The following is a 24,704-nucleotide window of genomic DNA, read 5'->3' as shown; positions in this document are numbered from 1 at the left end:
CCAGAGATGTTTCCAGGAGGTCCAGAGGGCTGACGTGACAGGACACACAAATACTCAGAAAATAAATATGAATAAACTAACACAAAGACATAGAAACATAAAGACACAATCACAGATGCATTTAAAGAACCATTTCAATTTTTGTGCATTTAAGGCTCTGTCAGTTTTTATAGAGCCATAAAATCCAAATCTGGGAAAATCCTGATTTTTAATATCTTTTTAGAAAGAGAAATATTTTCAAAATTGTTCCAAAGAAAGTTAGGATAAGTGTGAAAATGTGTCTGGTTCATATCTCTACAAATCCAAAGTGAAACTGAAGACTTCCAGGATTTGTTCTGGAAGAAGAAATTCTTAAAATCCCATGTCACATCATGGCTTGACATAAGAGAGGAAGTCCAGGTTTGACCTGGTTTGAATTTTATTGAAGGTTTGAATTTTTAATAGCAGCTGCTGTAGTGGAGCTGATTTATGTTAGAGTATAGAAAGTGAACCTCAGGAACATGTTTTTTTCATTTTTTTCAGAAAGACATATGAAGGAAATGTTTAATGAAAGATTGTATTGAGTTACAGAAGCAAGTGGAACACAAGCCTGGACATGACTCCTGCGCTCTTAGGGACATCTAGTGGTCATTATAGGAACTGTGGTGGTTTCTGCTTCATAATGGGACAACAGCAGTGTCAACCTTTCCTGTAAATCTTCAACCACTATATTGTCTACCTGCACTGGGATCAAGCCTGTGACCTTTCATTTGGTGGATGGCCCATTTAACTAGTAGAGCAACCTGCCCTGTCACAGCATAAGAAGCACGGGATCATTTTTGCTGCACTTTGCCCCAGCTGTCGAGGCCACTGTGACCAGGCCTCTGGAGCTCCTGTGAGACTGCAACTGTACAGTCATGGACAGTTTCTTGAACTCAGAGTCAGGATCCAAAAATATGTTTTGGAAAAAAAAAAAGACACACAATCACGAACAAAAACCAGCCTGTAGATGTCAAAATGATAGAGGGAACATTTGTAAAGCAAATCACAAAGGTTGGAGGTGACCTCTCTTGACTCTAGATTGGCAATTAATAATAAGGTTCAGGTATATACTGTATTTTGTTATTACATACCTTTAACCAATCATATCGGTTGATTGATAATATCTGTGGTAAATGTGCAATAATGGTTTTTGAAGTCAAACTAGAATAGGTGCATTTTCTGAAGAAGATGTGTGTGATTGCTACATCTGCTGCTGTTACTTCACATTAATCAAATGTGTGTAGATTGTCAAAACATATATTGCATTTTCACAGTAAGCACAAGGGACATAGTTACAATTTTCTGATATTCCATTTTATAAATACAACAGAATTGTAGAAATATCATATTATGTTATTAAAAAATGTGTTGCCCATATCAATCGAATCGTACGGTGGCCCTGAGGGCTCAATGCACAGCAACTTAAAAACAAATGCAAACAGTCAAAACTCAAACAAATTCAGAAAACATCTTCATCACATTTGACAACAGATGTGCTGCAAATACTCACAATACAACCAAATACATAAACATGCTGCAAGTAGCACAGATGACCCCGGAAGTGTGTGGAAACAAAGGTTATGAACCCAGCTGCGGCGCACTTGCATGGATGTATAATAATACATATAATTCAATGCTTTTAACTTCAAAAGTCACAAAGCATTGAACAACATGTGCGCCCCATCTGGGTTCATCACTTTTAGTGACCCCTTGAAAACACTTCCGGCTACTTGCAGCATGTTTGTATTATTTGGTTGTGTTGTATTTGCAGCACATCTGTTGTTAAATTAATAAAGCTGTTCTCTGAATTTGTTTGTTTTGACTGTTTGCATGTTGTTTAAGTTGCAGTGTGTTGATCTCTCAGTGCCATGGTAGAATTAATCCAGGGAACCCACTGTACGAAAATATTTCCTGTAACAGTTCATGAGTAAAATGCTTAAGAACTAACCAAAGGTGGTGCTGTTGAATACATACTCTAATATGTTGAGCGTATCTCCATGGGGCACGTGTGTACCATTGTATCAGCTATGTCTCTTCATTTTCTTGTGTTAAGTATGGTGTCCCTCAGGGGTCAGTTCTGGGACCAGTTTTACATGCTTTCCATTGAACACATTATTCAGAGACGGAGTGTCTCTTTCCACTACTTTGCTGGAAAGCTGAGTTCACTTAATCTCTGCCTTCATGATGTTGTACAAATTTTCTTCTGCTAAATTTAAACAAAACAAAAATGATTATCTTTGGATCCCAGCACATGGGAAATTCTGCCATCTGCTGGTCCTATGGAACACATCACTGTCATGGAATATCTTGGGTTATGTCAGAAATCACTCACTACTCACTTTTTGATTTTGAAAAAAGCTCTATAAATAAAGATTATTGTTGTTGTTATTATTATTATTATTATTATCATTTTTATTATTTGTAAATATTTGTAAAAATGTTCACAATTTTCTGTGATTGTTTAAATTTGGTAGCCTATGGCAATCCTGCAAAATGCAATGTATGTATTATAAACATTTTTTGTAAATCTATTGTTGATGTATATCAACATATATATATATATAAAATGATTTTAATAGTAAAGCCAAGTAATAGCCGAGTGTATCATTTATCAGCAGTGCAAGCAGATTAAAAGACTGTCACACAATGTTCATGAGCAATGATCACTATAATAATAAATCACCTGATCTGCACAAAGCTGTCGGGGTCACTTCAAAACCACAAGAGGAGTCCTCACTCCATGTCAAAAGTATGTTCCTGAACCTTGGCACCACAATGAAAAGATGACACTGTTTGGTACAATGAGGCCCTCCAGTGGTCAGAGCCAAAACTATTAACAATCTCCATATTTGAATGGAGATTGTTGAGCTCACATCCTAGACAATACACAGCAATACATACTGGTTTATTTTATTGTAAAAGTCATCATATGATAATAATAGAATTTATCCTAAACTGTTTACTGAGCTCTGAAGGCAGCTCCGTCCTTTTTGCTCTGATCTGCATTGTCAGCTGTGAGACTTTGTCTTTCCAAATCAAGTTGAATCAGTTTGCCACAGGTGGACTTCAATCAAGGTGTAGAAACATCTCAGAGATGATCCAGAGAAATGGAGGAACCTCAACTAAACTTCAAATGTCGTAGCAAAGTGTCTGAATACTTATATATTGATGTGATATTTCAGTTTTTCCTTTTTAAAAATATCTTAAAACTTCTGTTTTTACGTTGTCATTATGGGGCATTGTGTGTAAATTGATGAGGGAAATAATGAATTTAAATAGTTAGAAGAAGGCTGCAACATAACAATGTGAAAAAAGTGAAGGGCTTGAAGACTTTCTGAATGCACTGTACATGCAACTGACGTGGATTAGTGACAAATAAGAGAAGTTAAAGGATGAAATTTGAATTGGAAAATTATCATAATAAAAACATTAGAACAGCTGGTTTACGTGGTTCACATTTATATGATGTCAAAAAATGTTCAGTTACCCTACACATATAGAGGCTACTTGATTAGTGACTTGAGTTCTATTTTTACAAAGTAAAATGAGTTCAAAGTAACTTATTCCATTTTTCATTACATACGTTTAAACAACTTGACAGCCTCCATGCCCACACATCACATATATTTCACTGGAGGAGGAAAAGGAAACTTAGGAACACCACACTAACACTGGGTACTTCCTCCCTTTGCTCTCATAACAGCTTCAGCTCTTCGTGGCGTGGATTCTACAAGATGTTGAAACTTTCCTCTGAGCCTGTTGTACTTTCTAGAAATGGCGGATTTATGTTTTACAATTTGTATGATCAAAGCAGGAAATAATGGCTTATTATTTGAAAGCTTACTCTTATGAATGTGAAAGTTTGCATTAAAAAAAAATTATTAAAACTTACTGTCACCTTCAGTACTTTCATGGAATCCAAACAATACATATTCCCATTTAAGAGAAAACTTATTACAAACTATGGACGTGATAAAATCAGTCAGTTCCGTCCAAAGATTTCTGGAAAACGTGCAATCCCAAAATAAATGTGTACTAGTCTCGGGATGAAGACAGAAAGTATAACAACCACTAGACACACAAGGGAAGTGATTTCAAAATAAAACAGGAAATAAACCAAAAGTCCAACCCATGTCCACATGTTAAAAAGTAAGAGTCCCCTCAGGGCAGACCATGACAAAGTGGTGATAAATACGTGGACTGTAGTGACATTTTAAGCCGAGTGTTGTCTTCAGTTAGTATCACAGGTGTCTTCAATCTTATGATCAGTCATTCAGTGTATTTAAAGGGAGAAATGTGCTCCGATATCATTGTGTGCACATCACTGAACATGGACAAAGGGAATCAAAGCAGAGTTGTCAGAGGAGATAAGGAAGAGAAGAACTGCCAAGCATCATCGGTTCTGGAGTAAAACATACTCTCAGTGTCTGAGAGGTCTGTCGCAGTCACAGGTCACGGCTCCTCCAACAGCACAATGACCCAAAACTTAAAAGAAGCCAAGAATGGAGAAGAAGAAAATATTGGCCTGACCTCAGTCCAACTGGACATCTTTAGAAAAGAGCTGGAGCAGTTTGATCAGGAAGAGTTCAGACGGACAGTGAATGTCTCAAAAGGATGTGCTCCAACAAGGTCCCACCATTTCTGTCAGAGCTATTTTAATTTGTCGTATTATTTAAAATAAATATGTTGCAAATTAAAAGCAGTGTGTCTGTTCTGTTAAAGAGAGAGGAGTGGCATAACAAGAACAACTAAACTGCAACAGCAGATACGATCTGTTGTTAGTTTACACATTTGGTAAATCAAAAATATATTGATACTGAACATATGGGTAAATTGTAGACACACCTTGCAGCGCAATATCCACTGCAGCATTATTAACATTAAAAAAACATACATATTTCAGTGCAGACTTAGAGAGGATGCGGGTGTGAACATTAACCTCAGCATTAACACAATGCCAGACTATGACAGCAGCACCGCAGTGGTGCGTTCACCTGCTACATATCACTGAAACAGATGCAAAACAGCTTACAACTTGTTCACTTCCTTCAGTGCTCCTTCCTTATACAACTGAAACTGAAGCTAACTGCTATTTTTATATATTCTGTCAGGTCACTCACTCTCAGAGTCTCACTGCAGCACAGTGGGCTGATTGTGACAGCTGTCATTCCAGGAGCAAACATCTGGATTTATAGCTGATAGGCTATGTCATAATGCCTGGATTTATTAGCCCCATTCATTGTAGGCTTTCTTTTGTTAAACCCACCAACTCACTGACACGTGACACACCTGCATTTATACAAGTATTATCCTGATTATGAGTCCCATGTTAGAGATCAGGGGCCAGTTGCACAAATCACCATGAGTTAAGATTTTCCATGAAGTCCGAGTCAAGGTTTCCTTCAAATAAAAACAGTTGCACAAAACACCCCTAAGTATTCTCTTTAAGGTTTCCTTAACATGTTCACTTAAGTATTTAAAGTTTTATCTTAATCTTAAACTTCAGACCTCAGTGACCTAAGAAGTTCCTGTCAGAACAACTGCAGGATGAATTTTACTGCTGTAAAACTTTTTTCCTTAACTAAGGAAACCTTTTAAGAGATTCTGTGCAACACCCTGAACTAACTCCCTCAGCTAAGCAGAAATTAAACCGTGTGAACCTTAAGTGTCAAACTTAAGGTGTTTTGTGCAACTGGCAACAACATCATACCTTATCTAATTAAAGAGTAAAAAGAGAGAACAGTCAGCAGCTGATAATACAGCCCGGTTCATATTCAGGTCTTACTGTGTAGCCTAAATTAAAGAATTAAAATGATCATTGCAAGTCATTAAACATTATAGATGAGCTGCCTTTGATCCATCTGCGTGTTACTTTATTATATGACACAGATAACACAGAAGTCTTCCACAGCTGTGAACAGGAGAAAGTTTCTCTTCTACTCCGGCACATTTTCAAAAGTGCAGCCCCTTTTCTCACCTCGTTCTCGTTCTGAATCTTACAATGAAGGAGACATCAGCTACCTGCTGATGGCACACCTGTAAAATCTGAGCATCCCTCTTTTATATCGTATTTTCTCCTTCACACGAGTAAGAACCAGCTTTACAGACATTAACATGTTTGGCTGTTCTCCCTTTTTCACTGTTTAATTGCATAGATTTTTTTTTTTTTTTTTTGACCAAACTTCAGTTTTGTTTCCCAGGACTGTGGGTAAAATATGATTTATTTTTATTTCCAGAAAGAAAGAAAAACTTCAGAACAGTCTGCTTATAAATTTGTACATTTGATAGACTGTAAGGTTTCAATGCATCTTCATTGTTTGTAGTTGTCAATATCGTGTTGTCAGATTCTGATTTTATGTTTTTATTTGATTTATCGCTCTTTTTGCCATCAGTTTTTTAACTGTAATGCATTTTGTCTTGGATTGAATCTGTTTATTATGTGATATGATAGATAATAGATAACACATAAACCACACACTGCCTCTTTGAAGTCTGTAATCACAAGGACTGATAATTACCAAGGCAAGTTTTATGAAGATTATGATGCGTTACTCCATTAGTATTTTAATTCTTCATTTGTGTGCACTGTTTCCAATCTCCTTCTATTGTACTTGCAGCTAATTTTGTGGCCAGATAAACTTTTTTTGTTTAGTGTTCTTCTGCTGTATGCGTTATTTATTTCTCATTCATTTACAGTGATGAGCGCTTTTGTGTTTCATTATAATTTGTATATATTGAAAAAGTAAATAAAAACTTCCATGGCTAAAAAAAATAAAAAAAAAAAAAGACAAAGGGAAGGAGTCAGAGTCCGTTTTCTCATCTTTTAATAACACATTCATATCTATGCTCTGTTTTGTTTACAAGGAGTTTAAAACAAGTGTTGATGAGGACTAAAGGAATCAGGCAGGCAGAGGGTGAAAGTCCACATACAGTGAAGACCAAAGGCGCCATCTGGTGGAAGGAGGAAGACCCGACCCCTCTCTCGTTGCATCGAAGTCGCCGGGACATGAAGAGTTTCAACATGGCTGCACGTCGCAGCACATGGAGATCTTTCATTTTTCAGTTTTGAGGCCAGATCAGATAAATGTGTTTGAATCCAGCATGAGACGGACAGAGATGTCTCGGGGCCTCCCTCCTTCCACCTGCAGCAACACAGTCAGCTAAAACAACAGGTCCTTTTTTTGCTTTTTCAAACAACTCATCAGAAGTGAAAATAGATCATCGATCAGTGTAGAAGGTCCTCGCAGGGCGCTCTAACTGTAGGCTTTTCACAGAGAGAAAGAAAATGCTAAATGCACCCAAACACAAGAGATACAATCTGCTGTCATAAAAAAGAGAGAAAAATTAGAAGTCAACCAAAATAAAACATGAAGTATATTTTTGAAATTAAAAAAAAAAAGTGTAAGTTTAATGAAATGTAAAGAAAATGCAAATTGGATAAAGAAATCTCATTTATGTTGGGTTTTTTTTTTAAAGAAGAAAAAATTAAAAACAGATGTAAGCTTTTGTCTCCCCCTATCAGTTTATTATTCCATTTCATAATCCTTTAAAAACAAGAATGGAGAAAGAAAACAAAATCATCTTTGGAAGAAGTAAAAGATTTTTCCTTTAATAGACTATCCACTACAGTATATGGAGATGCCGCTACCCAGTTATTCATTTACCTATGTTTCTTTCGAGCAACTTTTTTTTTTTGCATTTTTAAATTTTTGTGTCCTTTTTCAAAAAAAAAAATTACCATTTACCTATTTTTTTCCTAAGAGGTAGATCAACAAAACAATTAGGCCTACATGGTTACAGGTGTCATGCCCCTTGATTCAGAAGGTGAAATCACAGGGATGGGGAAGTGGAGCTGCAGGACGGAGCTGAAAGAGGATTGTGGGTAATTTTAGCAGTTGGAGGCAGGTCAAAAAACTGTGGCATTAAGTTCTGATACAAAGTGAGGTTACTGACTAGAATCAGCTTTTAACAGTAAATTTGTAAAATAGAAACTGTTAACGCCTCGTTAAGATTGGCCCACACCTGGACCAATCAGGTTACTGAAAATCCTCCCCCCCCCACACACACATGAATACAGTCCTCGTCCCAGCTGCCCTCGCCACCCTGCACCATTATGTATCCATATTGGGTTTTTTTTTTTTTATGTGTTTGTTTGTTTGTTTTTTGTTGTTTTTTTGTCTTTTTGTCGTTTTATTTAATTTACTCATTTATTTTTACAGTCCCATCTCTAAGCTGGAGAAGTAAAATTTCAAATACCGAAAAATAAATTAAAGAGTGGAAAAAGAAAAAAAAAACTGTGACTGTAACATAGACTGTCCATCCTTTCTGTCTGCACGTCTGTCCGACCGACCGACTGACTGACTGACTGACTGACTGACTGACTGACTGTTTGCTCTTGTCTGTTTGCAATAAAAGAAAATAAAAGAAACAATCTTCTAGCTGAGTTTGCTTATGTTCTGAGGTAGCGTTCCAAGTTATGTGTCAAGAGGTTTTTTTGTTTCGTCTCGGTAGCGTGTCCCTCCAGCCCATTTCTGCTGAGGGATGGGGGGGGGGGGGTACATGACATGGAGGAGTTTGCGCTGTTTTGTGGCAAACTACATCTTCACAAGAGCTTGGAGACTGTCTGTTTTTTTTCCGTCTGTCAGGGCTGAGCTACATGCTGTGAGGTGTACGAAGCAAAGCTGTGCTCCGCTGCCACAAACAAGAAACTGAGCGAGATGGTTTAACCCTAAATTCTGAATTTCCAAGAGTCCAGTCTTTAAATTAAAGGACAATATCACTAAGATTAATGTGGATTTTCTACGGAAGCAGAGAAAGGCCATACTCACAAATATTTTTTATCCCATTTTTTATTTTATTATCTCGACAAAACAAAGATCCATTATCTATTATCTCGAGATACCGAGATAATTATCCCGTTATCTCGAGATAACAAGATAAGTATTATCTCGAAATAATGGGATAATTTTTCCGTTATATCGACATACCAAAGCACCATTATCTCGAGATATCGGGATAAAAAAATATTTGCGAGTATGGCCTTTCTCGGCTTCCGTAGGTTTTTTGCCCATTCAGTGTGTACTTTACACCGATGCTGATCATGTTCTAAAGCATGCCGTTGTATTTTAGATTCACAGGCTTTATCCACTACTTCCCGTGCATTTCATTACTCTATGTCCTTCTGGCTGCAGAGACTTTAAGCTGCTATATGAACAATGGATCAAATTACTAAGGAGAATGTGAAGGTAGTGACACACAGTCACCAGAGAACAGTATCTGGAGGTGGGGTGGAGTTGTGCCCACCCAGGTCCCCCAAAGAGGTCGTGGTGGGGCCATGTTCAATGTGATCCATTATCTCAGTCTAGCATGTTTCAAGTCTTATTTCATAGTGAAGTAAATGGAAACCAATATACAAATCTAAATCTGATGGTATGTTATGGTACAGATATACTGTGTGTTTATACATATATATGATGTGTGATGTATGATATGATTTAGAAAATGGTCAGCAGTAATATTAAGTAGCAAATTATAGTAAATGGGGTAAAACAGTCTTGGAATAATTTGATACGACAAAATCATCAAAGTTTGATGCCTAGGTTTTAGTGTGTGGCAATGATTTTTTTTTTTTTTTTTTTTTTTATTACACTGTGTGGTACCTCACACTGCCAAACTCTGTCCACTCGCTGATACAACTTATCACTCAACTTGAATAAAATAAAAGGACAGTATCACTTTGGGGCCCAGAAATGTCTGATTTCTGTCCCGGTCAGGGTGCAGGCTAAGATTGATGTGAGCGGTTCTTAGTGCCACAGGTAGCATGGTGTGACCCTACAATGTTTTCTCTCTACTGTCTCTACTGTACATACAAAAACAAGATGAGAGGAGTTCAGTTCCAAGATGAGATACCACCATTTGAATGTAGTAACTTCCATTCTGAAGTGTGACTGAAATTATCTTAAGACCTTATGTTCAGTATTTGTAAGTCATTTGCTCAAAATGGCTCCACACTGCATTTTGGACTGAGCCCCTTCCCGTGTGTTTGGCACAGTTACCGTCATGTACCACGTGTTAGTACTTCATCGTATTTAAGTAACTGCTTTTTTTTTTTTGTTATTTGTGCATTCAAAAACAAAAAGAACAAAACAAAATCCAACTATTTTTCATTTTTCCAATAGACAAAAAAAAAAAAAAAAAAAAAAAAAAAAAAAAAAAAAAAAAAAAAAAAAGAGTCAGAACGATAGTAAGAAAAAAAAGGTGGTTAAAGTAAGAAATTGAAAAAGGTCTTTTGAACAGAAGTGAGCGAAACGAACACGGTGGAGACCAGCGCAAGAGAGGGCGAGGGACCCTGACGTTCCTGCCCGCTCCAAAAATGAAATGATCTTTTTTTTATTTTTTTTCCGCAATAAAAGTAAATAAAAACATCTCACTCTTCTCCTAGAGTACAGAGGATAAGAGGAGGAGAAGTAGGAGAGGAGATGGTGGGATTTAGTTGCTGATAGAATTGGGAAGGAGAGGTTTCTCAACACATCCCATCATCCCCAAGATGTCTGACCACCTCCCCTCCTTCCTCCCCTCCTCCTACATCCTTCCTTCTCCTCCCGTCACTCTCCACCCTTTTTTTTTTCTTTAAGGAACTGCATCAGGTGTTACAGGAGGTTCTCAGTCGTTTCGATAGTTTTGACGTTGTCGACATTATTTTCATCAATTAGTGCAACAGTACGTCCCCAGATGTCACGTCCAAATAAAGCTTGCTGTATTGTCAAAACCAAATAAAAACCAAAAAGAAAATAAAAAAAACACATGAATCCGAACCGAACCGATCCAAATGGCTGCAGGCTGAATAACGAATCCTAAATGTCTTGGTGGTCGTGAACAGAGCTCTATGGTTTGGGAAAGAGGTGGAAACTTAACACAGGACAAACTGTGTTGTATGGAAGCAGAGAAAGGCCATACTCACAAATTATTCTTTTATCCTCTTATCTCAACATAACAAAGGTTGTTCCCCCGAGATAACCAGATATTATCAGAAGAAAATCCTTTTGACTGAACCTCATACACTTCACAAGTAACACTCGGGATAACAAAAAACAAAACATTTTCTCCTGATAAAATCTTGTTAATATCTCGTTTTCTCGTGATAACAACAAATATATTTGCGAGCAGTATACCTTTCTTGGCTTCCGTAGTGTTGCGCTGTGAAGTTACCGCCTCTGGACAAAAATGGAAGCATAGACACATTAGAATAGACTTCTCCCTGTCTGATGGTGAGCTGCTGGGGTAGCCGATGTAGGGTTGTATGTCAGGTGTACTGTATGTCGCCGAGCGCAGGTAAGACAATAAAAAGATTTAGAGTTATCTGGCAGTGTCCTTCAGTGACTTGGCGCAATCTTTCCTCTCTCAACGGCTTTTCCCATTTCGATTTTTTACGCGTTTTTTTTCTCCAAAAATACAAAAGTATTGTGATCTTACATTTTATGTACAGGTTTTAATCTATTATTCAGCTGAGTTATTGTTGTTTTTAAACTCTCTTGCTTTTTTTTTTTTTTTTTTTTTTGCTCCCATTTTTTTCTTTAAAAGGTTCTTGGATAAATCTCCGTCCTCGGTCAGGTGGCACACAGACGGAGGGCCATAGGTTCTCGTCCTACTTTTTTCTGCTTTTTTATAAGTTTCACCACATCCCCTGACAAAAATGAACATTTAAAACCAGTGAACACAAACACACCTGTATTCACTTTCACACACACACACACACACACACACACACACACACACATACATACGCACATACACTCATGTAAGCCAAAAGGGAGCATCTGAGGTGTCATGGTCAGTGCACAGGTTATAAATATTCACATTCAGAGAAGCGAGTTCAGGCATGTGTGTGTAGGTAGAGGTGTGTAGGTAGAATGTCCTCTCCTGTTTCCATGTACAGTTATGCTGTAGATGGATCACTACTGCTGCTGCTGCTGCTGCTGCTGCGTTCAACACAACTCTGATCTGACAAGTTGCCGACCTCCAGGTGAGAAAGGTTAAAAAAAAAAAAAAAAAAAAAAAAAAGACAAGGTGGAATTTGGCTTTTAAAGCTCACTTTCACATGTGAATCACCTCTTTGTTGTCATTTTTGAACACTTAAAGCCCTATCATAATGTTTGGAGCGTCATGATAATGTCATCACAATAAGGCAGGAGAGGAGGGTCCTTCAAGGTGGGCCAGCAGCCACGAGAAAAGGGACTCGCAGTGACTTAATGCGACCTGAGGATGAGGTTGTGTGAATGTGCCAGTCATTCTGTATGGTCAAAATCATTAGTTACACCCCCCACCCCCACACCCTCCCCCCCATGATGACGTAAGCTCAGTAAAAAGAGACCCCCAGTGGCATGTTCGGTCACCGTGTGCACTTTAGGACCCCCTCTCGAGTTTAAACCACTCCCCATTGGCCAAATGGCTGCTCCAATCACACTTCAGGAAGACAGAAGGCGTGTTTTTTTCACCTAAAAAAAAGGTAAAATGGCACTCAACCATTTCCTCTCAGCGTTTCATCTCAACACTGCCTCTTCTTTATCCTGAGCTCATTCAACCATCATCACACCAAAACAAAAAAAAGAAAAGAAAAAAAAAACAGAAAAAAATAACCAAAGCAACAAGACAATACCTAAAAAAAAATACTTTTTTCCTTAAAAAAATAAGAATATTCAGGACTATCAGCTCTTCTTTTCTTTTTTTCTTCTCATATAAAACACCAGCAAGCAAAAAAAAGTTAGGAATACTGAGGTAAATTTACCCTGAGGTAGTTTTTTTTCTTTTTCATTTCTTCTCTAATCTGTTCTAATCTTGGCGAGAGTGTCCAGGTGTAGACCCCGCCCCTCATTATCATACGCAGGCAGGGTCTGGAGGCTCCGCCCACAGGCCTTCGGCAGATTGGGAGAGAGAACGAGGAAGCCGCTCCCCTTCAGTCTGATTTTACCTTCTCTGAGCTCAAGGCAAGGAGCTTTGGAAGACTTCGCCTTATTTATTTATTTATTTGGTTCTGGCGCTCAGCCAAGGCCAGCCTCAGACTTCCTGTACTACTCTAAGCATTAGAGGCCAAAGATGGCTTTAATGCAGGGATGGTCTTAAGGACCTCAGCTCTTCTGAGGAGAACCCCATCCTCTCTGTCCAAGACTGGCCTTGAGTGTCCAGCGCTAGAAGAAGGCAATGAGCAGAAAGTCTCAGACACACCTTGTCTGTCTGTCATTGCAGGACTTTTTCATACAGGTGTAGCGAAACCTCACACCTGACTCCCTGCCTTCAATACATTCACCCGAGGGGCCGGGCTAACTCACATATCATATATATATAATATATATAAAATATGCCATTTAAGGTGCGGGCCGCTAGCCAGCTAGCATAGCTGCTGGCATTTTTCTACAGTTGTTTTCATAAAGGTTTCACATGTGTGAGCTAAGCCGCTGCAATAGAACTGCAGGACCAGCTGCGACCTCAGCTCCCCTTACTGTCTCTTGCTGCGCCTTCCACCACACAGCTGAATGTGGAGGGGGGTGCTCAGTGCCTCCCCAGCCCCGGGCCCTGTTGTAGGTTACAGTTTGCTACATTTCATAGACGAGGGGCTGGGAAATATACGGAGGACCCCTTTGAAAGAAAGGCAAGGCGGCCAGACGCAGCATTTCTTAACATTTACATGAAGATTATATATTTACAACCTCATATTTTCTTCTTTTTTCTCTTTTTTTCTAATCTCTCCGCTATTCAGAGAGGTCTTTAAAGAGCAGTGTTAACATCTGCGGCCCCTCTTCCAGACTCTCATTGGCTCAGGGGTTAGGGGTGGGTGGGGCTAGTGCCAGACCTGTGACCTATCCCTCTGTGCCTCTGCAGCAGTTTCCCCTGCTCCCTCTCCCGGCTCCGCCTCACTGCATATTATCAATAATAGCTCTGAATAAAACATTTCTATACATATATCTCTATGTTTAAAAAAAACCACCCTTAAAATATAGGACTGACTGCAGATGGTTGGAGAGGTCTGTAGGAGGCAGCAGAGGGTGTAAATGGGCCCCTACTAGTGTGTCTGAGGAAACACAGATCTGTGGAGCCAGCCTCAGCCCTCTGCAGCAGATCTGAACCCATGTGGACAGGTGTAAACAACAGCAGTAAGGCTCCACCTTACAGGGTGAATAATGTTGTGGCGTGTTGTTTAAACCTGTCTGACGCAGGATCTGTTCAAAGTTTCAACAGACGAGGGGCTGGCTGCTGCCCTACCAAGGCACACTAGGAGGACACCACCTCTCCCTCTCTCCGTCCCTCTTTTCCTTTATCCCTCCATCTTCAATCAGTGTCTCTTCTGGCCTGGCATCTGGTCTCTGTTCTCAAGTTTCTTTTAATCTTAATCCTCTTTTTTATTCATTTCATCTTTTGATTTTATTCATCTCTCCTTCTCTAAACACCTATCTTTCTCTCTGGCTATCGGGCGTACTCCCTCCCTCTTTATATCTCTCCCTGTCTATCGCTGGGTCCGTGTGTCGCTCTCCTGTATCCGTCCGTCTGTCTATGCGTCCGTGCATGTGTCTGTCTGTCTGTCTGTCCGTCAGGCAGGGGGTGCCCCACGGCGTTTGAGGAGGATGCGGGGACCCTCACTTCCTGCGTGGCTGGTGCTCCTGAGTCAGACCCTGTGTAGGACTGCCCATCTCTGTGAAGCCCTGGGGATTAGGGCTGGGGCCCATCCCGCCTTTCTGTGGCTGTTTGACCTGGGTCAGGATGTCCCGGATCTTCCTCTGAGCCAGCTGGAGGACAGAGGAGAGATGAGGATGGTTTGTGGCTGCAATAATCCAGAGTAAAAATATGACTTATCTGTACCAGCAGCAAACAGTAGACAGGTAAAGTTTGTGTAGAGCATGGGTACATTTGTCAGGTGGACACCTGTGTAAATAAGCCACTGTTCTAACATGTTTACAGTATTTTTTCTGAACCCACCAGGTTTACAAGTGCACTACAGGTGTACCATGCGTGGCCGGCCACCAAAATACCCCTGGTCAAAAAACCCGTTAAGACCTCCTAACATCGGGCTTTTGTCTGAAATGGAAAAGGGAACAGTTGGCATTCACACCCGGGTCAAATGACTCTGCAGTAGACGCTGGTATTTATCCGCTCCGGCTCCGATCGGCATTGATGTAAACACAACACACAAATGCAAATTTTTGCACCTTTTCTGAGCTGTAACATCTAACAGTGTGAAAACACCTGTCACGTCTCCAGCACAGTGCTGTTAAACTACTAACACTACAGCTACACTGCGGTCTCTCATTTTGGTGGGAAAAGGGTAAAAGAAAAATTGTCAAGAGTCAAGCCAGGGAAGCCAAATGCATGACATTTGTCACTGACATACTGTAACTTTCATTTTTGTGACTAGTAGGCCATAGCTACAAATTAGCCCTGATTAGCATAGTTTTATAGCCTGTTGGACAAAGGTTTAAAGGCAGAAACATTACTGTATTTTTAAAAAAAAACTAATGTGTTTTACATGAATTATTTTTTAGCTGTATCTGGGATGTTATAGTAACTAGCTACAGCTTTAAATGTCAGTCCGATATGCCCCTGACAGAGTGGTGTCATTTTATAGTGAAGTAGTAGACTAGTAGACTAATGTTGCCATAGCTGGGGTGGAAGACACCAGAAACCTCGCGGCTGCAGTAACTGCCAGCTGTGGAAAAGTGAAACATGAGGAGCAGAGTGGGAGGAGCACCTGGCTGGCATAGAAATGTCCGTTGATCTTGACGATGACCTGGTCGTTTTCATCAGGCGTCTGTTCCCTGGGGACCACCACCTCGGCTGCTGTCAGGTTCTGCAGCTCGTTCACCTGGAGACACACAGTTTGGTCGCTTTAGGAGGCCGCAACAACCATGAGGTGGAGTGATGTAGAATTTGATGGCACAAAGGTGGAGGGTCACCAACGCTCCATGGACAGAGTTGTTACTGCAGCAATCAAAGCTTGCTATTAAAAGATGAGGAGACTGAAGTGTAAGGTTCAGGTCACTTACTGTCTTGCCTCCTTTTCCAATGACCCTCCCTGCAGCGGCGGCAGCCATCTTGATGTGAGTCTCCAGTTTGACCTCCTCCTTCGGCCCGAAGAAGTTCTCCTCCTTCAGTTTGCCATAGATTCTGCCCTGAGCCTGAAGGAGGGGGACAAAGAGGTTCATAGTCCATTTTATTATTGTCTCGGCTGAGAAGACATGTAATTATCATTTCTCAGCTGCCAACGTCCTGTTAGTGTTTACCTTGAACTGAGCCTCGGGGGGTCCTGTCACAATCACCATCCTCATTTTAGAGTCTGGAGTTTCAGCTGGGGCGATCTAGAAGAGGAGAGATCGATCATTAATGATCATTTAACAAAAGACATTTATCATTTTTACAAATAACATCCCATGAAGAATATACCGATATTGTCAATATAACTGTTGGGAAAATATTTTATACTCTATAAGCTTTATAAATTGAAACATACATAATTAAATTAAAATAAAATGGAAACCAGGGTTAATGGATTGCAGGCAGAATCTCACAACAGCAGGTGATAGAAATGCTATATTTTTGATGTCATTACTAATACTGTCAGTGCGATACTTTTTTGATACCAATTTTGTCAAATCTATTTTTAAACAAAAAGAAAATTACATCACACATTACTGTACAAATATTAGTTTTAATTTAGTTTTAGTTTTAAGCTCGGTCTCTTCACACACTCGCACACATGTTCATGTAAATAAACAGCCAATCAGCAGCATTATTAGAGCTTGGTCCGAGCATGCTGCATGCTGATTGGCTCACCGGCCCTGATGACATTTCCACATTTACTCCTTAGGTATTGAATGACGAGACATTTTTCTATCCTCGATGGTATCAAAACAATTCAGTTGGTCCATGAAAGTATCAAAGTTTGAGCTCTAATTATACTTTAATTTCATTCTTCACAGCTCTGAAGTCATGACAGACACACCAGCGCCTTTTCTGTATTTCACTGTTATTTGGATTCAAGCACTACAAATCATGTGGAGTATGTTTTAATTACTCCATGTTGTTTACAATGCTGCTTTCACACTCTGTATTTTTTCACTTGCCGCCCAGAGCCGTCCGTTCAAGTCGTGTGGAAAACACACCCAGGACCGCCTGGTGCTGTACCAGACGAGTTCTGGAGAGGGTCTGATGGGTAGACTTCACCATGACGCAGCTCTGACATGTCACCTACGGAGGCTTGTTTACTAGCTGAGAGAGGGCGATGTGGGTAGACATGATTGTAGTCCTTATTTTCCAACACTGAGGAGTCACTGCAGTCAGCACTGACAGGTGCAGGTACATGTAGCGTCTTTAAACAAAGCCTCCAACTCCTGCTTTTTACTAAGAATTATTTTGACACACAACACATGCACACCGCGCTCTAAAGCTTTGAATTGTCTCAGCAAGTTCAACGGCCCTAGTGTCGTATGTACAGTGTGACAGGCAGAAGAATTCACAAAGCTGTTGATGTTTCTTCTTCTTACTGTGTTTGTTGTTATGCACAAAAAAAAACACCAAAGCAAATTCCTTGTATATGAAACCCTAGGTGACCCAACTTGTGGCAGGTTTTGTAAACTCCTGGTAAAGTACAGACCTTGATGGAGGCCCCGGCGAAGCGGCTCAGCTGTTTGATGTGCTGTCCCTTCTTTCCGATGATGGCTCCCACAGCCTGCGCTGGGATGTAGACGTGGACCGTCTCCTGCTCTGGAGCCTGAAGACGCACAAAGCAAACACTTTATTACACAACCTGAATGTCTGTTTGAGACTTCAGTCAGTATTTAAGAAACATACAAATAATCTGTCCTGAATGAAGAACTGTGACGTGGTTAGACAGGAAGTGTGTATCATAATCTAAGGTGTGATCCAGAAGTGGAAACGGAAAATCCACCTAAAACCAAACTTTCATTGCGCTGCTCTAGAAAACAGTCAATACACACAAACATAGACAACTGACTCCTTAAAAAAGTGTCCACACTGATATTTCTTCTTCTCTGACTGATGTCAGGATAGAGTGGTCAGCACAACGCTGCTACAGTCTGAAAATCTTAAGTCTCTCTTATGCAAATAGTGACGTTCAATGAGACGCTTTCTCCAGCTCCAGACAGGAAGCATTAAACAGAGATGATAGTGAGCATGGAGGCGACTCTGGGGAGGCACAAGAAGGTGAATCGTTTGGCGTAAGTCCGGCATTAAGTACATAAGGAAGTCACAGGTAACTGGACACAGGGAAAATAACTTCAAAATAAAACAGAAAATCATATATACAAGGGGCAGATCATGACAATCATAGTGTTGAGTTACTAACTTTGTATAATAACATTAGTACTAATTTTCTGTTTGGTGGCCACGCATGTTTGACTCTGTTTTGAGAAGCTTAAAAAAAACCCCACAGGTCCTTCCAGTGATACAGACAGATGTTGCCCTCTGGGGGTTTGTACTCAGCAAATATTCTTACCCCAAAACAGCCATAGGGGGCACCAGAGACTGCATTTCCAGGTGGGGGTGGGGGCATGTTGGAGGAAGAGGGGAAGAGGCCCAGAGCACCTAAGTTGAGACCAGGGATCAGGTGGGTCTGTTGCTGTGGAGAAGACCACAGGTTAGAGAGACGTGGAAAACATGGAGGTCTGAGAAGAGGTTTGAAGTGTGAGTGTGTGGGAAAGTCAAATGTTTTAAGTTTAGAAAATAATGGCCGCCCAGAGAGGAGGACAAATACATGTAATGAAAGCTTAAGACTCAGTCATGATCAGTGATAGTAACAATTTCAATTTAGTGTGTGTGCATGTGTGCGTGCCTGCATGTGTGTGTTTGTGTGTGTGTGTGTGCGTGTGTACGTGTGTACTCACATTCATAGCAGCAATGTCATTCTCGTAGGCCTCCCTGACCTTCTTCATGATCTCCACCTCGGCCAGGCAGCAGGCTTCAATAGAGCCTTTCACTGTGATGGTTCTCTCTGGATTGTACAGCGTCAGGTCCTGGAGCCTGTGCACATCCCAGAGGGGTCGTTAGAGATGCATAAAACTGATCAGTGATCAGTACTTTAAAGTGAGTTCGATTTTTCTATCTAATAAATCAACTTCGTGTGTGTGTGTGTGTGTGTGTGTGTCTTACGGGGAGATGGTGATCTTGGTGTCTGTGTCCTGCTCGACTTTCTTTAGGTTGCGTCCCTCCTTCCCAATGAGGCGTCCCACAAAGTTGTTGTGAGCCAGAATCTTCAGAGGAACCTCATCAGCTCTGAAAAAAACAAAAAGCACCAACGTTTCACTCGTTTAAAAAAAACTGACAACACAGACAAAGAATTAAAAACCGTGTCCAGGATCATGTGACACTGTTTTAGTCATCGTTTGAAACCTACGTTTTGGTGTCTTTAGCCTCCTGGTGCATAATGTCCAGGATCATGCGGCAGGCGGCGGAGCAGCCCTCGGGGGTGGAGTGGATGCTGATCGGCTTCTCGGCAGCACCGGCGTTCTCTTTACGGTGAACATCAATCCTGCAGCAACGGGGAAAATGATTAAGATATCACAGTTTATTTCATTCAGGTTCATTAAGTTCAGTTAAATTCAAATACTAAAGACACAGCTCAGAGGATGATAGAATCTATACCACATAAACCAATCAATCGATAAATAAATACAGTCTAAGAAATAAAATGAAAAACAAATCGAAAGCATCCACAATGGTCAGATATTTGTACAGAGAATGACAGTAGGCAAGAACCTGACAGAGGTCAGTTCAGGGTTGGTTATATATCATCTGCAGATGCACAAACCTACACATACAGTTTATCTATATATATATATATATATATGGTTTCATATGACAGTGGAGCAAGGTGACAAACATGTGGCTCTGGCTGTGAGTCTCTGTATCCTGACGCCAGTGAATGAGCCAACATCTGTCTAACCGCTTCAATACCGTCTGCAAATGTCCTTCTCTTCTGATGAATCATCGGTTATGTTACACACCATGAAGACAATATCATATCAATATCATACAGGAAGAAAAGCTCCATAACTCATTGCAATCATAATATTATTGTTATTCACATTATATCTTTTGTGGACAAATCTTGAATAACTGATAAAAGACCAGCGCTACATGGACAGAAAGTCACCAAATAATCTGCGGACAAAGTGGTTGAACAACCTTCTCCACATCTGTTTACCTCCACTGACAGATCATATGTAGATATGTTAAAAAGAAAAGGAGATTAAAATAACCACTCTGTCGAACAATAATCGAGACCAGGACCCAGATAAGACATCTGTCAAACAGCTACGTACAGGAGCAGAGTCCAATGTGCACCAGAAACACAGGGATCTCACGGGGAATCTAGGAACTTCTCTTTTTCATGAGTTTTATAGTCAGAAGCTTCAGAAGCATCAATTAAACATAGAAAAATTGTGAAATTCTGCCCATAAACAAGGTAGAAATACACATCAGTGCCATGTTTACCTTTTAAACCAGACTGATTATACCTGATACATGTATTCAGCAGAGTTCTCTCCAGCACTTTAGTCCTTCTCATTGTCGGATCAGTGACTGAAGCAGCAGCTTCTACAGATAATCCCAGTGTCAGGTCACAAACACTAACCCGTCTGTTTTTCAGTGCGAGGTTGTGTAAATAGTAAATGGTGGGTGACATCATATTTTGAAGACGGCCACTGCGCCTTCTGTTATTAGTCGTACGGCTCTTCCTAAACGTGCTCATCACTGCAGCAGCTGTGTGTCGCTCATGTTCAGTAAACTGCTGCTGCTCTTCTACGTTTTCCCCATCTTTGTCTCTCAATCTGGTTTTTCTTACTAAGCCGATGCTGTTCTGAATTATTTAGCATGTTAGTGATGTTGCACCGGGGTGTACTCAGTTCTGTTGTGTACTGTAAATCACATCTTTAAAAATGAAAGGTTGATGTCTGCAGTGATTCAGTGGTAAGTGGGAGAAATCCCAGTGGACCAGTTGTTTTAGGCCAATTCTTTGTGCGTACTGTACTGACACATTAATGTGTATTAAGGTATTAATGTGTTGATGATTTTAAGATGCACGTCGCACATCACAAGTTTACAAATGGTAAAGGGGGCAGATGGGGCAGATGGGGCAGATGGGGCGTCGTCTGTGGCTCAGGAGGCACAGCGGCGTCTTCCACTAAACTGAAAGTTGGTGGTTTGATCCCCACCTCCTCCAAGTCCACGTGTCAAAGACGAAAAAAGCTCTGTGTGTCATAGATATAGTCTTACATTTCTGTGTCCTCTGTAGTTTACCTGCAGGACATGAAGTATAAGACTCCCTGTTCTTCCTGGAGACCCTCCCCCAGACCTGCCCAGACCACACAGGGTTTACACCATCATTGCTGCACTTACAGAGCTGCACATCAGATCCAAGTTGTTGACTAATTATATATTATAATATTGTAAAACAGTTGGATTGGATGAAAAGGACAACAGGTCAAATTACTGAACTTTCTAAGAAATGAGGGTGGCCTGTCAGTGTTTACTAAAGGTCTGTCAAGTCCGCTGTTTTCTTTCATTGTTTGACTTATGCCCCACAACACAAGTGTCATTATACGTCATCATAGTTTCTACTTGGTCTCCTCCTGGTGAAAGTCAGTGTCGGACACTTCATAAATGACTCAACTCCAGCTCTGAAGTACGGCTGCCTTCACTGTCAGAGTTATGTCTATTTGACAAAGTCTTGTGTCAAATTAGTGGTTTTATTGCCTCCTTTTCCCTCAGCATCAACCATCTCCCTGGCCCAGACTGACTCTAGAAGTGTGTTTGTCTACGCAGTGAAAACTATTCTTGTTTTCTTTCTGAAAAACAACCATATCTAATTTTGATTATATGTCACACACACACACACACACACACACACACACACACAGATACACTCTGCACTCACTTGCTCTGCGTCTGCTTGGTGATGTTGCGGATGGTGGCCCCCTCCTTGCCGATGATGGCTCCGACGTACTGTGTGGGCACCAGCAGCCTCAGAGGGATGTCGGCGTGCGGCGGTTTGGAGGGCATCCCGGAGCTCGGGGACCCACCACGGGGCCCGCGGGGCCCGTAGCCAGGGCGACGGCCATTGTCGGGCCCCCGCTGACCTTCCAGCTCAGAGATGTCGTCGGGGATGTAGGAGACGCGCAAGGCGTTGTTCTCAAACTGGTATCCGTTCAGCTTCTGGATGGCTCTGAGAGAGAGACAACACCAGATCATTACAGCAGTTTGTACGTCATTCATACAAGTGACACCCCACACATTTTATATAGACAATACAAACTTTTTATTTATTTTTTTTTGTTCAGTTATAATCACAGTAATGATCAGGATTATTATCAAACTCACAGTGTCACAGTCTCACCATGTTTTACCGAGTCTACGGTTAATAAGCACTTTTTTGTTTCTCTGTTTGTTAATGATAAAGTTTTGAAATCTATTTTATTGTCTCTCATTGTCAGATTTCTTATTTGATTTGTCATTTTTTTCTGTGAAGCACCTTGAACTAACCTGTATGAAAGTTAAGGTTCTATACAAATAGTGTTTGATTGATTGATTGATTGATTGATTGATTGATTGATTGATTGATTGATTGATTGATTGACTGACTGATTAATAAGTTGGCGAACACATTAAATGGAAGTGAGATGAGGGGGAAATATGTGCTGCTGGACGTTTTCCACTTTGTTATCCAGAATAATAATAGTGTCCATCGAAAGAGTAATAAAAGTGTAATATCATATTCAATATCATATATTTAATACTACATTATGAGCTCATGTTGACAAGAAACTGAAGACACACACATCTAGTTTGTTCCTTATTGTAACTTAAAGTAACATAACCTAGTAACCAAGAAAAACTCTGACTTGTACACTTCTACTTTCCTGTTGACTTTGCTACTTTATATTTCCACTGTACTACATTTGAAAGACAAATGATATAATTTTTTATTTCACTGTGTTTACCTGACAGCTGCCGTTACTAGTTAAACATACAATCAGCTGATAAAACGCGTGGTTATTTAACTATTCAACAGAATATAAACTTGTATAGAAATATTGTATAATCCAGTAAGCGAATAAAACACTAACTAAAACAACTATACTTTTACAGATTAAAAACATTTTTCTGCTCGTATCTGTAAATCTGCTCGAGTAAAACTGTGAATGCAGGACTTTTACTTGTAAGAGATTTTTTTTTATAGTGCAGTACTTTTACTGACGTCAATGTCATGACGAGATGAGACTGAGAAAAGAAAAAGAAAAGCTCTTATTTCTCTTTGCAGTTCCTTTAAACGACCACTAGATGTCACAAGTGGAGCTTAAAAAATACAACTTGCTGTTGCTGCAGTTTTATTCAGATACTCACTCTGATAAATGATTATATAATCATCTACACATCTTTACTTGTATATCGGAACTTTGGATATTTATGAATTACTTTTTTTAAATTATCTTGAGTGTCTACACAGATCTCACATGTCACATTTCTAAAAGAACACAGCATGAAGTCCATGAATATACAAATCCCTCTAAAACACACTTTGTCATTTTCTTTAAAATGTCAAACAAAGACGTTTAACAGAGTGACAGAAAGAGATGAAGTGGAAAAGACAGAGAGCGTCAGTGTGGAGGAACTTACTGCCTGGCGTGCTCCCTGGATGCATATGTGACATTAACCACTGCAGTCTCACTGTCTGTGTTCACTGAGAGAGGAGAGAGACAGAGACACACACGTTGGTTTAATAATCCATAAAGACTAGGATTCATCTGTCTTCACTGGGTGAACAGCAGGATTATTATTTATTATCTATTATTACTTAATCCTAAAGTTGACTGAACTCTGGTGTCACATCGGTCACAATGAACAAATACACACACAAGCAACATGTCAAATCCTGACATGTCTTCAGAACAATAAGACATTGCAATAATGAGTCGGAGCCTTTTTTTTCAAATTTAACTTTTGTTTCAATCATTCCACATTTAAGTTGCTGATTAATGCAGGTAGAACTTTGGCTTTGCCATTAAATAACAGCATTGGACCAGAAAGAGCAGAGACTTGTTCTCCGGTATTGGATTTTTCAGTCTTCTGCATCTTAGAATTCAATTCAGTTCAAGACACATAATTTATCTCTCAATTTTAAAGACAATTTAAAAATGCAAACACATAACAATGTAGGAAAATAACTGAAATACATAAGCGTTCATGGCAGCAGCCGATCTGTAGCTGGTCCACAATATCCAACATGATAAATGCATCAAAAGTGCATTTATCAATATTAATCTTTACACAAGTTAATAAAACCAAACTTCATTTGATTTAGATACAGGGAAACTACCACACATTGCTGATAGTATTGTTTAAATGTAGTTGATCTTGTGTTGAGTGTGATGCTGTGCAACGGATCTTTGTGTATTGCCAATCATTTTCGAGCTGAGGGTCACAACACTTCGCAATCCATTCTTTTTAAGGATCAATTATTTATTGCATAAATAAGGAAGTAACAACAAAAAAATGAGAAATTACTGGAGGGATGAAATATATGCATGTAGTGCAGTAGGTCTAGTATCAGGGGCCCTCCCAGCTCCATCCACAAGAAGAGATGAGAAACAATTACAGAACGACGGAAAGTTACTAAATAATAA

The 24,704-nt window shown here is 40.0% G+C and overlaps 1 protein-coding gene across 2 annotated transcripts in view; it reads right to left on the bottom strand.

Annotated features, from left to right (window-relative positions):
* Nucleotides 1–6,828: 6,828 nt before the first annotated feature.
* igf2bp1 (insulin-like growth factor 2 mRNA binding protein 1) overlaps nucleotides 6,829–24,704 on the bottom strand; it is a 69,060-nt gene continuing 51,184 nt past the window's right edge. Inside the window, exons 5-15 of one of the 2 annotated variants that reach the window (XM_023426220.2) lie at nucleotides 23,698–23,761; nucleotides 21,959–22,246; nucleotides 19,418–19,552; nucleotides 19,174–19,296; nucleotides 18,909–19,044; nucleotides 18,521–18,637; nucleotides 17,660–17,776; nucleotides 16,290–16,364; nucleotides 16,053–16,184; nucleotides 15,758–15,871; nucleotides 6,829–14,798 (exon numbers count right to left, since the gene is read on the bottom strand). In XM_023426220.2, coding sequence (XP_023281988.1) covers nucleotides 14,649–14,798; nucleotides 15,758–15,871; nucleotides 16,053–16,184; nucleotides 16,290–16,364; nucleotides 17,660–17,776; nucleotides 18,521–18,637; nucleotides 18,909–19,044; nucleotides 19,174–19,296; nucleotides 19,418–19,552; nucleotides 21,959–22,246; nucleotides 23,698–23,761 — 1,451 coding nt within the window. In that variant the 3' untranslated portion in view covers nucleotides 6,829–14,648. Of the gene's footprint in view, nucleotides 14,799–15,757; nucleotides 15,872–16,052; nucleotides 16,185–16,289; nucleotides 16,365–17,659; nucleotides 17,777–18,520; nucleotides 18,644–18,908; nucleotides 19,045–19,173; nucleotides 19,297–19,417; nucleotides 19,553–21,958; nucleotides 22,247–23,697; nucleotides 23,762–24,704 lie in introns of both variants that reach the window. The other variant, XM_023426219.2, reaches the window with a different exon arrangement.

The sequence above is a fragment of the Seriola lalandi genome, unplaced genomic scaffold (genome assembly GCF_002814215.2).
Source record: "Seriola lalandi dorsalis isolate HSWRI2012SDOR001 ecotype SW California unplaced genomic scaffold, Sedor1 jcf7180002054816, whole genome shotgun sequence".
NCBI classification, from domain to species: domain Eukaryota; kingdom Metazoa; phylum Chordata; class Actinopteri; order Carangiformes; family Carangidae; genus Seriola; species Seriola lalandi.
The sequence above is the reverse complement of the archived record's forward strand: the minus strand, read 5'-3'. Positions and strand labels throughout refer to the sequence as shown.